At 39.9% G+C, this 13279-nt stretch overlaps 1 protein-coding gene across 2 annotated transcripts in view; it reads left to right on the top strand.

Moving 5' to 3' along the window:
• Window positions 1–982, top strand: part of DCUN1D3 (defective in cullin neddylation 1 domain containing 3) — a 43919-nt gene extending 42937 nt beyond the window's left edge. For both annotated transcript variants that reach the window (XM_049789547.1, XM_049789546.1), the window contains exon 3: window positions 159–982. In XM_049789547.1, the coding sequence (XP_049645504.1) occupies window positions 159–642 (484 nt within the window). In that variant the 3' untranslated portion in view covers window positions 643–982. The remainder of the gene's footprint in view (window positions 1–158) is intronic.
• The last annotated feature ends 12297 nt before the right edge of the window (window positions 983–13279 follow it).

The following is a 13279-nucleotide window of genomic DNA, read 5'->3' as shown; positions in this document are numbered from 1 at the left end:
CAGATGCAGAGATAGCACTACTTAATAGAGGAAGTGGAATGACATCCAGGCCATTTGGCCCCAAAACTATGTTCTTCTTAATCACTACACTATATTGCCTTTCAGTAATTGATCTTGTTTATAGTTATTATTAATTGTGTCCCCTCCACCCTTTGCAGGAAGGAGTTTTTTGATGGCTGCAAAGCAATAAGTGCAGACAGCATTGATGGGATCTGCGCCCGTTTCCCTAGCCTCTTAACAGAAGCCAAACAAGAGGATAAATTCAAGGATCTCTACAGGTTTACATTTCAGTTTGGCCTGGACTCTGAAGAAGGGCAGCGGTCACTGCATCGAGAAATAGCCATTGCCCTGTGGAAACTAGTCTTTACCCAGAACAATCCTCCAGTTTTGGACCAGTGGCTAAACTTCCTAACAGAGAACCCCTCGGGGATCAAGGGCATCTCCCGGGATACTTGGAACATGTTCCTTAACTTCACTCAGGTGATTGGCCCTGACCTCAGCAACTACAGTGAAGATGAGGCCTGGCCGAGTCTCTTTGATACCTTTGTGGAGTGGGAGATGGAGCGAAGGAAAAGAGAAGGGCAAAGGAGAGGTGCGCTCAGCTCAGGGCCCGAGGGCTTTTGTCCCGAGGAGCAGACTTAGTGGCTCTGTCCCAGGAGCAGCAGCAAAGAAAGATCTACCCGCTGCCCTGCAGCCAATAGAGGAATCAGACCTTTCTGGAAATTACTGAAGATCCGGATATTTTCTACTTTACACCTTTCTCTGCCTTGTATCTGAAAGGGCTCTAAAATGCTGTATCATGTTTTAGGCACTTTCTTCACTTTTTGGTTATTTTGGTTATTTCTTTTTAAGGGGGGAATATGTCACCCAAATATTTGACCCTGGCTACATGTTGTATATCTTTTCTCCTTTTTTTTTGGGAAGCCTTCAGATAGACTAAGTTTGCCATTTCTTGCACAAATTAGACTTTTTTTTTTTTTGGTGAGGGAGGGAATAGGACAGGGAGGGGGGAATGGGACCTTAGATTGAATTAACATTACAAAATGATACAGTGCCAGATCTCAGCTCGCATATTGTTTTTGAGGGCAGGTCTGTACTGTTGTGTAGTGCTGTTTACATGGTTGAATTTAGGTTGTAACAATTATTTTAAAAGATTTACACAGAGTTGAATAGCAGTGTTAACTGTTAACCACATTGCATTAATTGCCAGGCGATTTAAAAGTTCTTGGATAGCTGAGGTCAGCCAAGAGCCTTTGAGCCTGGTGACAACCCCCTTTTAAGCTAATGTATCTGAAACCCTGATTTTTTTCACTTCTTGCTCATTCCTTCTTTGACCTGTAGCATTTCCTGTTGAGTTCATCCATCAACATGCTGCACCTGTCAGTCAAGTGAGCAGTTTTCTTAGAATGCATCTTACTTAACAACCACTTAAGCATTGAATGCAGAGAAAGCAGTGCTACCTCAGTTTTGCTGGAAGTAGACTTTGATAATTTTATTTCTTTGACGAATTTCCTGTATTTTCATGTTGTAAGTGGAAATACTTTTTTTTTTTTTTTTTAATTTGCCTTGGAGCCAAAGTTTCTGTTCTTGTTGGTCGGAAAACTGCTTGCTGACCAACTGACTTGAAGGAAAACTGTGGTATGGAACTCTGCTTGAATTTGTTTTGTTGTTTTTGTCCCCCTCCCCCACCTTTGAGTATCATCGGCTTACTTGTCTGGCAAGTGCAGAAGCCTGGGGCTGGCCTGAACTCTGCCAAACAAATATAGAAATGTATTTAATAGTTAAACATGTGCCCTTTTCCCTTCTTGCTGCACCCATGTTGTCACTTAACCCCCAGGAGTTATTTATTATCTTTGTTGTTTGTGTCAGGCTCGTTTGGGGTAATGTGATGACTGTTTAGGTTTACATGACCCTCTTCTATCCCTTCCCCTCTAAATATGTATATATATGCATATATAAGATATGTATATATTTTACATTTATAAAATATATATATACACATATATGTATATTCCTTTGTTTCTTTGCCTGCTAAAACTGGCCATAAAAGAGGGAGCTGCCTTCAGTATATAAAGTAGAAGAGTGCCAGGGAATGTCATAATGGAAGCTTTTGTGTCTGTTGAACCATTTTCACTAGAGAGTGAATTTCATTCCTTCCTTCACAAGAGAGAGGCCCAGTTCCCCAGACTCCTGCACGTGTTCACTCCATAAGGCCAGTTTTGGCCAAACTGCCGCTTGGGAGTCCTACCTGCCTTTAGTAGGTAACTCCTCTTATTATTTTTCCATTTTAAAAAATGTTCTCGTGAATTGTGTTGGAAGGGTGGGTGGCAGGAACTTGTACAAAGAGTTTTGTTTCCAACACTTGGGAGCGACTAAAAAGGGATTATTTAAAATAAAAATTTAAGATATATTTATATTCTTGAGGTAATGAACATTTGTCTACTAAAATTTGGTGTTTTTTTTACCTAACTACCCATTTTCTCTCCCAGGTACATTTCTCAATCTGGGCAGAAATTGCTTATCTTGAATTCATTTATCAGGCTCCCATCTTAAGGACTTTCTGATGCCTTTCTAAAAGATATTTACATAGGGAACATACTTTTTTTTTTTTTTTTAATCTCAAGCTTGATTAGCAGTTCTTAGAGAAGCAGGTGGGAAACTTTAAAATTAGCCAGATTAGGGTTATCACTGGAAAGTTAAAGTTGGTCTCAAGCCAGATGTTTGACTTTGTACTAGGCTCGTATGTATAGGTCTCTATGCAGTGTAACATACTCTATGGGGTACCCAGACTGCAATGTCTCCCTTCTTAATTCTCCAGTTTAACTCTCTTTTGCTCAAGTGTAGACCTGGTAGAATCTGGATGAGGAAAAGGCAGCTGCTTCTAGCAAGGTTAGGCTTTTTGTTCCGTATCAGAGAAGTATGAGAGGCAGGTGCTGAGGACTTCCAAGGACTGTGGAAGAACTGGATCTTTTCCCCAGCTCATAGGCATTTTTATGCATGAATGGTAGTATAATGGGTGGATTTTCTTATTAATATTTAGCTTCTCTATCTCCCACCCTCACAAAAGAGCCATTTAAAATTCTGTTATATTTTTATGATTTATTTTGTTATGAAAATGCAAAGGAGAAGCCAGAAAAGGAAGCAGTCAAAGAGGGATTGACAGGTCTTTTCAAATTTTGAGTTCAGTAAAGACTCCAACCTTTGAGGCAGCTCTGAGCCAACAATTGACTTTCTCATGACCACAACAGGAAAAGCTGTTTTTCTGCAGAGGGATTCATGGTGGGGTGTTTATAGTATGAGTAATGATTGTGTGGAATGGCCCAATGCCTATCCATCGGGTAAGCTAGTCCACCCTTCACATTATTAACTTTCTACCAGAATGGTGTGGGGAGGCTCAGGATGGAGATACCATCTAGATTCTAGAACATAGGTAAATTTCTGAGGGGGGCTATAAGAATAGGCATTGGAGAATTGTGTGGTTTGAGTAAACGGTTTTTCTGTCTGGTTCTATGGTATTTCTTTAGCTATTTTTACTAGAAAGCTGTGAGCGATGAAGTGTTGCTTTGTGGAACTGCTCTTTCCCCATTCCTGCCACATTTTGAATGTATTCTTAACCCCACCTTCTGTAATCCTTGGCTTTGCTCCAGCAGTTCTTTATCCCTGCCTGATGTGCCCATGTCTAGATAAAAATTTAGATCTGGGTGAAGAATCAGATTGCCATTAAATTCTCAAGGCCCAAGTAAATTCAACCCAAAATGTACAAGGCAGTGTTTTAAATACTAAACTTCCCCAGGGAAGGCAACATCTAGCCATACTGGGAAGAAAGTATCAAACCACACAGTATTAGTGTCTTTGAGACAATACTTTTTTCTTGGACTGGTGCCAAAGTTTAGTCCTGTGTACTGAAGGTTCGAGAAATCTGTACTCCATGTCATGGCCTCAAATACTAGGTTTTGCCAAATTGTGTTCAGCAACGATGGGAAACTGCTGGATGATAATGCGGGCCTAAGAGAATCTTAAAACCCAAAACATCTCTATTTTTAAGGATTTTGGTTTATCACATTTAAAGTGAGGTCTTCAGTGTAAGAAAGCTCAAAGGCTGACTCAATTAATACAATTATAAGGGCTGGTTTGTATTTAAGTTACTTGCTTTACCATTTTTGTCACTGCTATTTGGTTTTAATGGCTTGAACATTTTGGAAACTGAAAAGGTTTGGGAGACTTGAAAACCTTGGTAACTGTCAAAGATCTTCCTTAGAGGGAACTCCAGCAGCATCTTTTTTTTTTTTTTTTGTGTTTTTTGGGTCACACCCGGTAGTGCTCAGGGGTTACTCCTGGCTTCATGCTCAGAAATTGCTCCTGGCAGGCACGGGGGACCATATGGGACGCCTGGATTTGAACGGATGACCTTCTGCATGAAAGGCAAACGCCTTACCTCCATGCTATCTCTCCGGCCCCTCCAGCAGCATCTTATTTAGACAGCTGAAAGTACTATTAAAAGTATTCAAGTGTGTTGATTGGGACAAAACATTTGTTTTCTTCTTCGATTACAATCCATGTACTGAATCATACAGGGATTCCCATACCACTCTTTAAGAAATTGAAGGTTAGGGGCCGGAGAGATTGCATGGAGGTAAGGTGTTTGCCTTGCATGCAGAAGATTGGTGTTTCCAATCCTGGCATCCCGTATGGTCCCCCTGGTGCTGCTGGGTGTGACCCCCCCAAAAAAAAAGAAAAGAAAAAGAAATTGAAGGTTAAATATAGTATATATTCACTTTAATTTGAAGTAGGATTGTATTTGAAGATCAGTAAGTGTTTTTCTTTATTGAAAGGCAAAATTGTGGCTGAAGTCCCCCTGGTGCTGCTGGGTGTGACCCCCCCAAAAAAAAAGAAAAGAAAAAGAAATTGAAGGTTAAATATAGTATATATTCACTTTAATTTGAAGTAGGATTGTATTTGAAGATCAGTAAGTGTTTTTCTTTATTGAAAGGCAAAATTGTGGCTGAAGCACCTTGCTAGTAGAAGCCAAGTTGGTTCAGATAGCTTTGAGTTACTATCAATTTCTGTTTCCAAGTCAGGTGCTGAGTATCATACCCTCCCTATTCCCTTGGAAATTCAGCCTGCTCTCAGAGATACCTATCTTCCGTCGTTCTTTACTACTATCAACACAAATCTTGGATTTTGCCAAAGGAAAGCCGTTCAGCTGCTGCTGTGGGTTCCTTCCCTCTCCTCCCTCCCCCACTTCACCCCCTCAATACATTTATTATGGGAGAAATGTCTTTGTCTTCCCTCTGACCATGGTCCTTCCCACAAGTCTGATTAATTGCTCTTACCTGTTGCACTAATGAAGATAATTTTGGGTTTCAAAGGGGGAATTTGAAGCAATAGGCAAACAGGGCTTGGGTGGATTGGTCCTACAGATACCCTGCCTTAACCCGCTGAGGTGATGAGTCCACTGCTCATGTGACCCTCCACCTTTGTGGATTCCTCTTGATTTGTGACCAGTATGTCCGTTTTCGAGGTTGTATAAACTTGTTGACAAAAGTCAATACTTTTGTTTGTATTCTCTGCACTGTTGCACTCTCCAAATGGCCCCTTGAATATTTTTAACTTGTTATACACATTGTCTTTGATGTCTGCATTATTTCTTTTCTTTGATTTTTTTTAATTATTATTTGAAAGGTTACCTGCTGTTGGATTTAATAAATTTGTTTACTTGACTATTGAAAATTCTGGGGGAAAAAAAACCAATGACTTTATTCTGGAGTGAGATTTACCTTTCAGTGTGGTATTGGATATCAATGCCTTTGCTTTGGAAAATAACCCAGATAGTATAGGATTCCCAGTCTCCAAACATGGATATTGACTGCCCATGCTTAATGGGACCACTTTGAGGGTCCTGCAATTCTTGTTTATAAACAAAAAATTAACAGTTGATTTCTCAGTGGGTCACTATAGCAAATGATATCTTTCATGAAGAATAAAATATGAATTTTAACATTGCTAAATGCTCCTTACACATCAGGTTGGCAAAGGAGATAGCTGACATTGTCAAAGTGCCACTACTTTCTGACCTTTGGCAAAGTAATGAAATTCTGAGTTTCCTTTTGCTCATCTTTAAAATCAAGAGACATTTCCACAAGTATGTTAGGATTTAAAATAAGTTATAAAGTAATTAAGACAAATAAATATCTAGACCTCTTAAATGTAATTAATATAAAGTGTAAAGTAATACAAAGAAAAGGAGAGAGTGATTTACTGTCCTTGAACATTCAGTTTGCCTCTATACCCGAATTACGGGAAATAGAAGAGCTTAACATGATCCATGATGGCTTCTGAACTTTACATTCTACAAACTGATTTGTCCATTATGACCCTTAGCTTCCTTTCATTGTAATTTTCTGTCCAGTTATTGTTTGTAGTCAGGAAAGCTATTGGCAAGTCATCTTATTTTTTTTATTGGAGGCCTTAATGGCCTCCCAAACATTCCTATCATGTTGGTATCTCCTAAAAATAGCAGTGGGATTAAATGTGAATTTTTCTTTTCAGTTTGGAAGAACTTAGTAATGGCGGCTATATCCTCTTTCTAGTTAGGAAGAGGATTATGTAAGGTTTCTCCAGTTGGCTTTTTCCTCCTTCTATTACCAAAGTTAGCATTAGGTGGAGACTGGAAGGAAATCTAGGGAGTGACATTTTTCACACTTGAAGAAAATACCTCCAAACTATATCATTTTCTTGTTTAATTAGTTAAGTTAGTCCCTGAGTTCTACCTTCTTATACTTTGGTTCTAAATTATAAAGCCTGCCCAGAGGCTTACAGAACATGATAAAAGGTCTGCAGGATACTGATAGAGAGGATACCATTGAAACTTTGTCCACAGTACTGGGCAGAGGGGCAGGAAATTCCCTTGGTTACCAAATGAGATCAAAACTACATGGAATGAACTGTTTATTTTGAGGGTCAGAGGAATAATCCAAGCACTGGCTTCCCTCTCTTAAATCCAGCTGCCAAAGCACGTGGCTATATTGGCTCTGGGAGTCCTGGTTTAGCTCTACTTTTTGACCAATTCAAAAGAGCTAGTCAGCTTGGGAAGAAGTGGCAAGCACCAGCCCAACCTTTCTTATCCCTTTGCTGTGACTACTGAAGATTCCTTGTCTTATGGAAGACTCACTTGGGTAAGCCTTCCAAAATCTTGTTTCAATATTCATCTCTTTTAAGGGTGATTTCTATAAATCCATGTTGATGGTGACGAGCTTTAGGCCCTGTCTTTGTCTGGACGGTGCTGCTGAAATTTCTAGTTAGTGAAATATAAAACTTAGTGGTTTTAGCCAAAATAAAATGATGAAAATATGCACGTAGGCTCTACTACAGATTCCCAAACTTGTGTTTTAGCACCTTTCAGGAAAAATAAATTTTTCCCTCTGCACAAATCTATCTTTTTTTGAAATTATTAAACATATAAGTAAATGGACAAATTCCTAAGAATAAACTTCCTAAGTTTTTATACCTTAAAAACTAGAAGGGTGTTTGCATTAACTAACAGATGTATGCTATATCTAACACACTGATGACACAGATGCATACCATTTGTGGCTCACACTTGAATATGGTTTGATTAACACAAGTTGCAATGCTGCCTCACAGTGTTAACCCCTGAGTCTACTTGAAAAAATATTGAATGTGGGCTGGAAAGATAGCATGGAGGTAAGATGTTTGCCTTTCATGCAGGTCAGTGGTTTGAATCTCAGCATCCCATATGGTCCCCTGAGCCTGTCAGGAGCGATTTCTGAGCATAGAGTCAGGAGTAACCCCTAAGTGCTGCCAGTGTGACCCAAAAAAACAAAAACAAAAAAACAAAAAAGAAAAACTATTTAACAATATGGGCAAAGGATATGGGCATCTCACTGGAGTAAAACAAATGAACAATAACTTCTAGAAGTAGATGCCTAACTAAAGTATTGAATAGAAAATCTGGAATGGTTAAAAAAAAAAGACAAACTATCAAATAGTAAAAAAGTAACAGAATTTTTAAACTTTGAAGTTTTAAATTTTTAGCAAAACAGTGAAACAAACGAAGGGCCAGATAGTAAGTATAGGGGTTTAAGGCACTTGACTTGAATCCTGCCAACCCTAGTTGGAATCCCAATTTCGTCCCTGAACCCTACTGGGGTCACTCCATTGCAGAGTCAGAAATAGCCCCTGAACACTTTGAGGTGTGTCCCATTACCCTTCAACCCACCAAAATACAAAACAAGAAAAAGCCCCTAAGTGTTCATACCCTTTAACCCAATTATTTTTACTGGAGTTTCCCCCAAAATTTTGGAGGTATGCTAGGATGTCACATTTTCCACATCACTGACTCTCTTCTAGGAATTTTTCCTCAAAAATTATCTGCCAGGGACCAAAGCTATAGTACTAAGCAGTAGGACATTTGCCGTAATCACTGGCACCACACGTGTTTTCAAATCTGCCATGAGTGATCCCTGAGCACAGAGCCAGATGTAGCCCCAACAAAAGAAATTTACCGAAAATAAATGTATGGATTGAGTTATCTTGGGGCACTTGCACTGATGACTCAGGTTTCACCCCAGTACTACATATGATTCTCTGAGCACAGTCAGTAGTGGAATCAACACACCCTAGCCCCTCCCCCCAATAGAAACAAGCCTATTATGGTGAAGAAATCAAAGAAATGTATAAGGACATAGGCTGGAGACATTTGTGGATAAGGTCAATATATATTTTAGAAATTCAGTCACATATGAACACACTGGAATTGTTTTTGAGTAATGGAAAAGTATGCTTCTATTTTGTTTTTGTTTTCTGGGCCACACCTGCTGGTTGGTGCTCGGGTTACTCCTGTCTCTGCACTTAGAAATCACTCCTGACAGGCTCGGGGACTATATGGGATGCTGGGAATTAAACATGGGTTGGACACATGCAAGGCTAAAACCCTCCATGCTGTACTATATCACTTCGGCCCCGGTATAGTTTTAATAGTCTGAAATGTTTGACTCATTATAGGTAATAAGACTAGATGTAATTTTAAATTTTACTAGTATTTTTAGTTTTGCGTTAGTGACTTTGTAATGGGAAAAGGTCACTTGCCAAAAGAGGGACAAAGGGAAATAAAAGCATCAGCAACCCTGTTCTGGGCATGGAGTCCAGAAAGTTTGGAGTATATGTTCAAAGTCTACATCAAGAATTCTGTAAAAAAAAAAAAAAAAACACACTCACACAAAAAACCTAGGGGTGGTTCCCTCCACACCCCCTCCCCAAATGAGAAGCTGCTCCTCTGAGCAGCTGCCTTGGCAGCTTTGCATTGGCTGCCTAGAAGGGTGTGGGAGGAAAAATGCACAAACGCACGTATGAATGGAATGTGTGTTTTGCAAGAGGCCAAGTTGGCAGCTTTGGCTTCCAAAAGGTGGAAGCATCAGCCGAAAAAGGACGGAGCATACAGACTGAAGCCACAAATGGCCCACCTCTGCAGAATTCTGGAGTTGGGGGCTTATGGGGACTTCCAGCCCCACTTATCAAGAAAAAATAATGGCTTTTTCCTATTTCTAGCAGCAAAGGGAGTGCTCTTGACACATGTCCTCAGCTGCTGTGATCCTATACTTGGATGAATTTTCATTATTATGTTGTTGAACTCAATTTGGGTTTTTTCTCATTACAGCAACCATTCTAGATACTATGACTCCCCATTCTAAAGACGAGAGAATAGATTTGGAAAATAACTCGTGTGTAACCCACAATTGTGTTGTTTTCTATAGATTGAAAATTCTTTTGTTTTTGTTTTTTGGGCCACACCGGGTGGCGCTCAGGAGTTACTTCCGGCTCTGCACTCAGAAATCACTCCTGGCAGGGGCTGGAGCTGTGGCGCAAGCAGTAAGGCGTCTGCCTTGCCTGCGCTAGCCTAGGAAGGGCCGTGGTACGATCCTCTGGTGTCCCATATAGTTCCCCAAGCCAGGAGTAACCCCTAAGCGTCCCCCCAAAACAACAAAAAAACAAAATCACCCCAGGTTCAGGGATGCAGGGGATTGAACCTGTGTCCATCCTTGGTCAGCCACGAACGTGCAAGGCAAACGCCCTACCACTGTGCTACCACTCCGGCCCCTATAGATTAAATTATTGAGGTTTCATAATGTGACACTGCCTCATTTTATGTAGTGAAAGTGGATTCAAGGAAAGTTAAATGTTACTCAAGAATCCTAGGGAGCTCCAAGGTAGATCTGTTCACATCCAAAGGCAAACCACTTACTTTGTCTCAGGACTAGAGTTTCAGAGGTAAATAGAGACTAAGTTCCCATTGTTCTGGAGTTCAGCTAAGCAAGGAAGAACTCATCCAATGTCCAGGTTTCAGGACACCAGAGAACTTGTTTCTCCAAGGAGTCATTTGTATTGTCTCAGTTGATAAAGGATTCACTCGCAGCTCCTGATTCCCAACCTCCATGGGGCAGGACTTAAAGAAGTTATATTTAAAAAATTAAATATTACCTCAAATGCTCTTCCTACTTGGTTAATTTTAAGTAGCTTTCCCAATGATGAAAAAATAACAGGTTGATTTTAAAAGGAAAAATTTTAAAAATACCATTTTACATACAAAAATCATTTACTAAAGCAATCTGCCAATTACACTAGCCAGTCATATTAATTTGGCATTTGGGCACACAGCTGTCTAGGTTCTGTGCCAAACCTCTGCATATCTTTATTTTCCCTATAAAAATTGTAATCCATACTTTGGACGAGATATACTATAATTGTGATAATCATTAATTTTCACAATGGTCCTGGATAAATATACCAAGCACAGACATGTTAAGTAATTCAAGTTTATGCAACAAAAACATAGGAAAGCTGAAATTCAAAGTAAGACAATCTGGAACCAGACGTCTAATGTAGCTTCTTGCAGATCTTTCACTAGAGTGTGTGCTTGTGTGCATTTTTAAAATGATAGCTTGCTAGAATTTCATTACGGTAATTATCTGATTTCTCTGCTATACAAGTTATCTTATACAGAAAGACAGAGGCTCCCAAATTTATTTGGTTTGCTTTTCAGAAAAGAAAATGGTGCCCTCCCTGGAAATTTATTTTTTTTCAGCAAACTACAACCCCCTCCCCCAACTACACCAGATACAGTCCCTTGTGTGGCCAGTGGGAAATACTGCTTTAAGGAAATACTCTAGTGTCTAATTGTCCCAGTATATGGAGCAATTTATAATTTATGCAAATATATTATACACCAAGTTTACTTGTTTTTGTTTTTGGGTCACAACCGGCAATGCTCAGGGGTTACTCTTCGCTCCATGCTCAGAAATCGCTCCTGGCAGGCTCGGGGGACCATATGGGATGCCGGGATTCAAACCACCGTCCTGCATGCAAGGCAAACACTACCTCCACGCTATCTCTTCAGCCCCAAGTTTACTCATTTTTTATAAGGCAGGTGAATATCTATGAATTTTGTGCCTATGCCCACGTCCTTTCTAAACAATGTTAACATTTGGAGTTGATAATACTATTGAAAAGTGAAATTTCCAGTTCTATAATGTGGTGTGATGGAGGCACCTTCTGGTGAAGGTTGGCATTACAGTCTCATTCTGAAGGAAAATAAGTGAGACTGGGAGGGGTGTTAGATGATTAGGCACACCTAGCCATATGTTCAGGGTTCATATTAGGCTACTGGATCTGTGCTTAGGGATCATTAGTCCGAACTTAGGATAACGACATGCAGTGCCATGGATTCAACCAGGGTTGGCAACATGCAAGGCAAGTGTCAAACTCAGTTATGTCTCCTGTCCAAGGAAGCATTCTTGAAAAATGGAAAAAAAAAAGGGGACTTCCAGTGCTAGTACAAACTTAAGCCTCTTCCACTCTATTCTGTCTGATGTATCTTCAGATTTTACCCACTGTACTATTTTCTTAGGCATCAAAATGTAACTTAAAAGTTTCCTTAATGTAGGATGTTTTGTTTCTGGAGTTTTTTTCCTGGCTTGACAACTGTATCTTCATATATATATATATCCCAACTATTACTAGAAGGAAAATTTGGACTTACTGTTTTAGTTGACTTGCACAACAGAAAACTGAGATCTAAGTTTTTGATCTGGAATATATAGACACAGTTCTTTTTCCTAACCCTACATCTATACTCTGAAAAGCTATATCAGAGAGAATATCTCCTCTTTCAAATCTATCTATACTTTCTGTAATCAGAAAGTTTTCTTGGTAACTTTGTGTTACATCTTAAGTGGCTGTTATCTACTGCCTACCCAAAACCTGCATTAGAAAGTAAGTACCTAATACTTGTTTCTCAGAGATAGAAATTCTCTTAATAGTTAATAGCTTAATAGTTGGGGAGCCCATTCCCAGAAGTGGCTTGAAAAGCAAGAAATTTATATTCCTGAATCAGCCTCCAAAGCTTGAGACATATTTTACTGTCTGGAGACCTTGGGTCTGGGAAAGAAGTCTAGAATGTCAGATTTTTAAGGGACTTTGTTTTGGGTTCACACCCAAGCAGTGCTTGGGATCACCCTCAGATGTGCTCAAAGTAGTGTCAGAAATTGAACCTAGACACAGAACCCCATGCAGAGCATGCATTTATCCCATTGAATTACCTTTCTGGTCCTTAAACAATTGTGATTTTCAAACTGCTCCGAAGAGTTGCTCCTTTATCCTCAATTTACCTACCTACTCACTTATTTCAGAACTATATATATATAATGTTAAAAGTACTGGATTACTACAAATCCCTCATTTTGCCAAAGGGAACTTGAGACCACAGTGGGAATGTGGCTTGGCCACTAGTCAGTTGAATAGTTGATAATGCTAGAATTGAACTCAGAAAATTTTGCTCCAGTGTTTTTTTTTTTCTTTCTTTTTCTTTTGGTTTTTGGGCCACATCCGGTGGTGCTCAGGGGTTACTCCTGGCTATCTGCTCAGAAATAGCTCCTGGCAGGCACGGGGGACCATATGGGACACCGGGATTCGAACCAACCACCTTAGGTCCTGGATCGGCTGCTTGCAAGGCAAACGCCACTGTGCTATTTCTCTGGCCCCTTGTTCCAGTGTTTCTTAAGCAGCTATGGAAAATGGGTTCTATCTATTAAAATTTAACAGAAGTGGGAAATGGGGAAAGGGCAGGGAAGGCAGGAACATTCTGGATCTGTGGATAAGTAAGACGGCCACACCTAAACCTTGGGCCTTGCCCTAAAATAGCATTCATTTATTTAGGAGGTAGAAGTGGGGGTTGGGGGGGGGCGGAGAGACAGCATGGAGATAA

Source organism: Suncus etruscus, chromosome 15 (genome assembly GCF_024139225.1).
Source record: "Suncus etruscus isolate mSunEtr1 chromosome 15, mSunEtr1.pri.cur, whole genome shotgun sequence".
NCBI classification, from domain to species: Eukaryota; Metazoa; Chordata; class Mammalia; order Eulipotyphla; family Soricidae; genus Suncus; species Suncus etruscus.
This window is presented reverse-complemented; position numbering and strand designations above follow the sequence as displayed.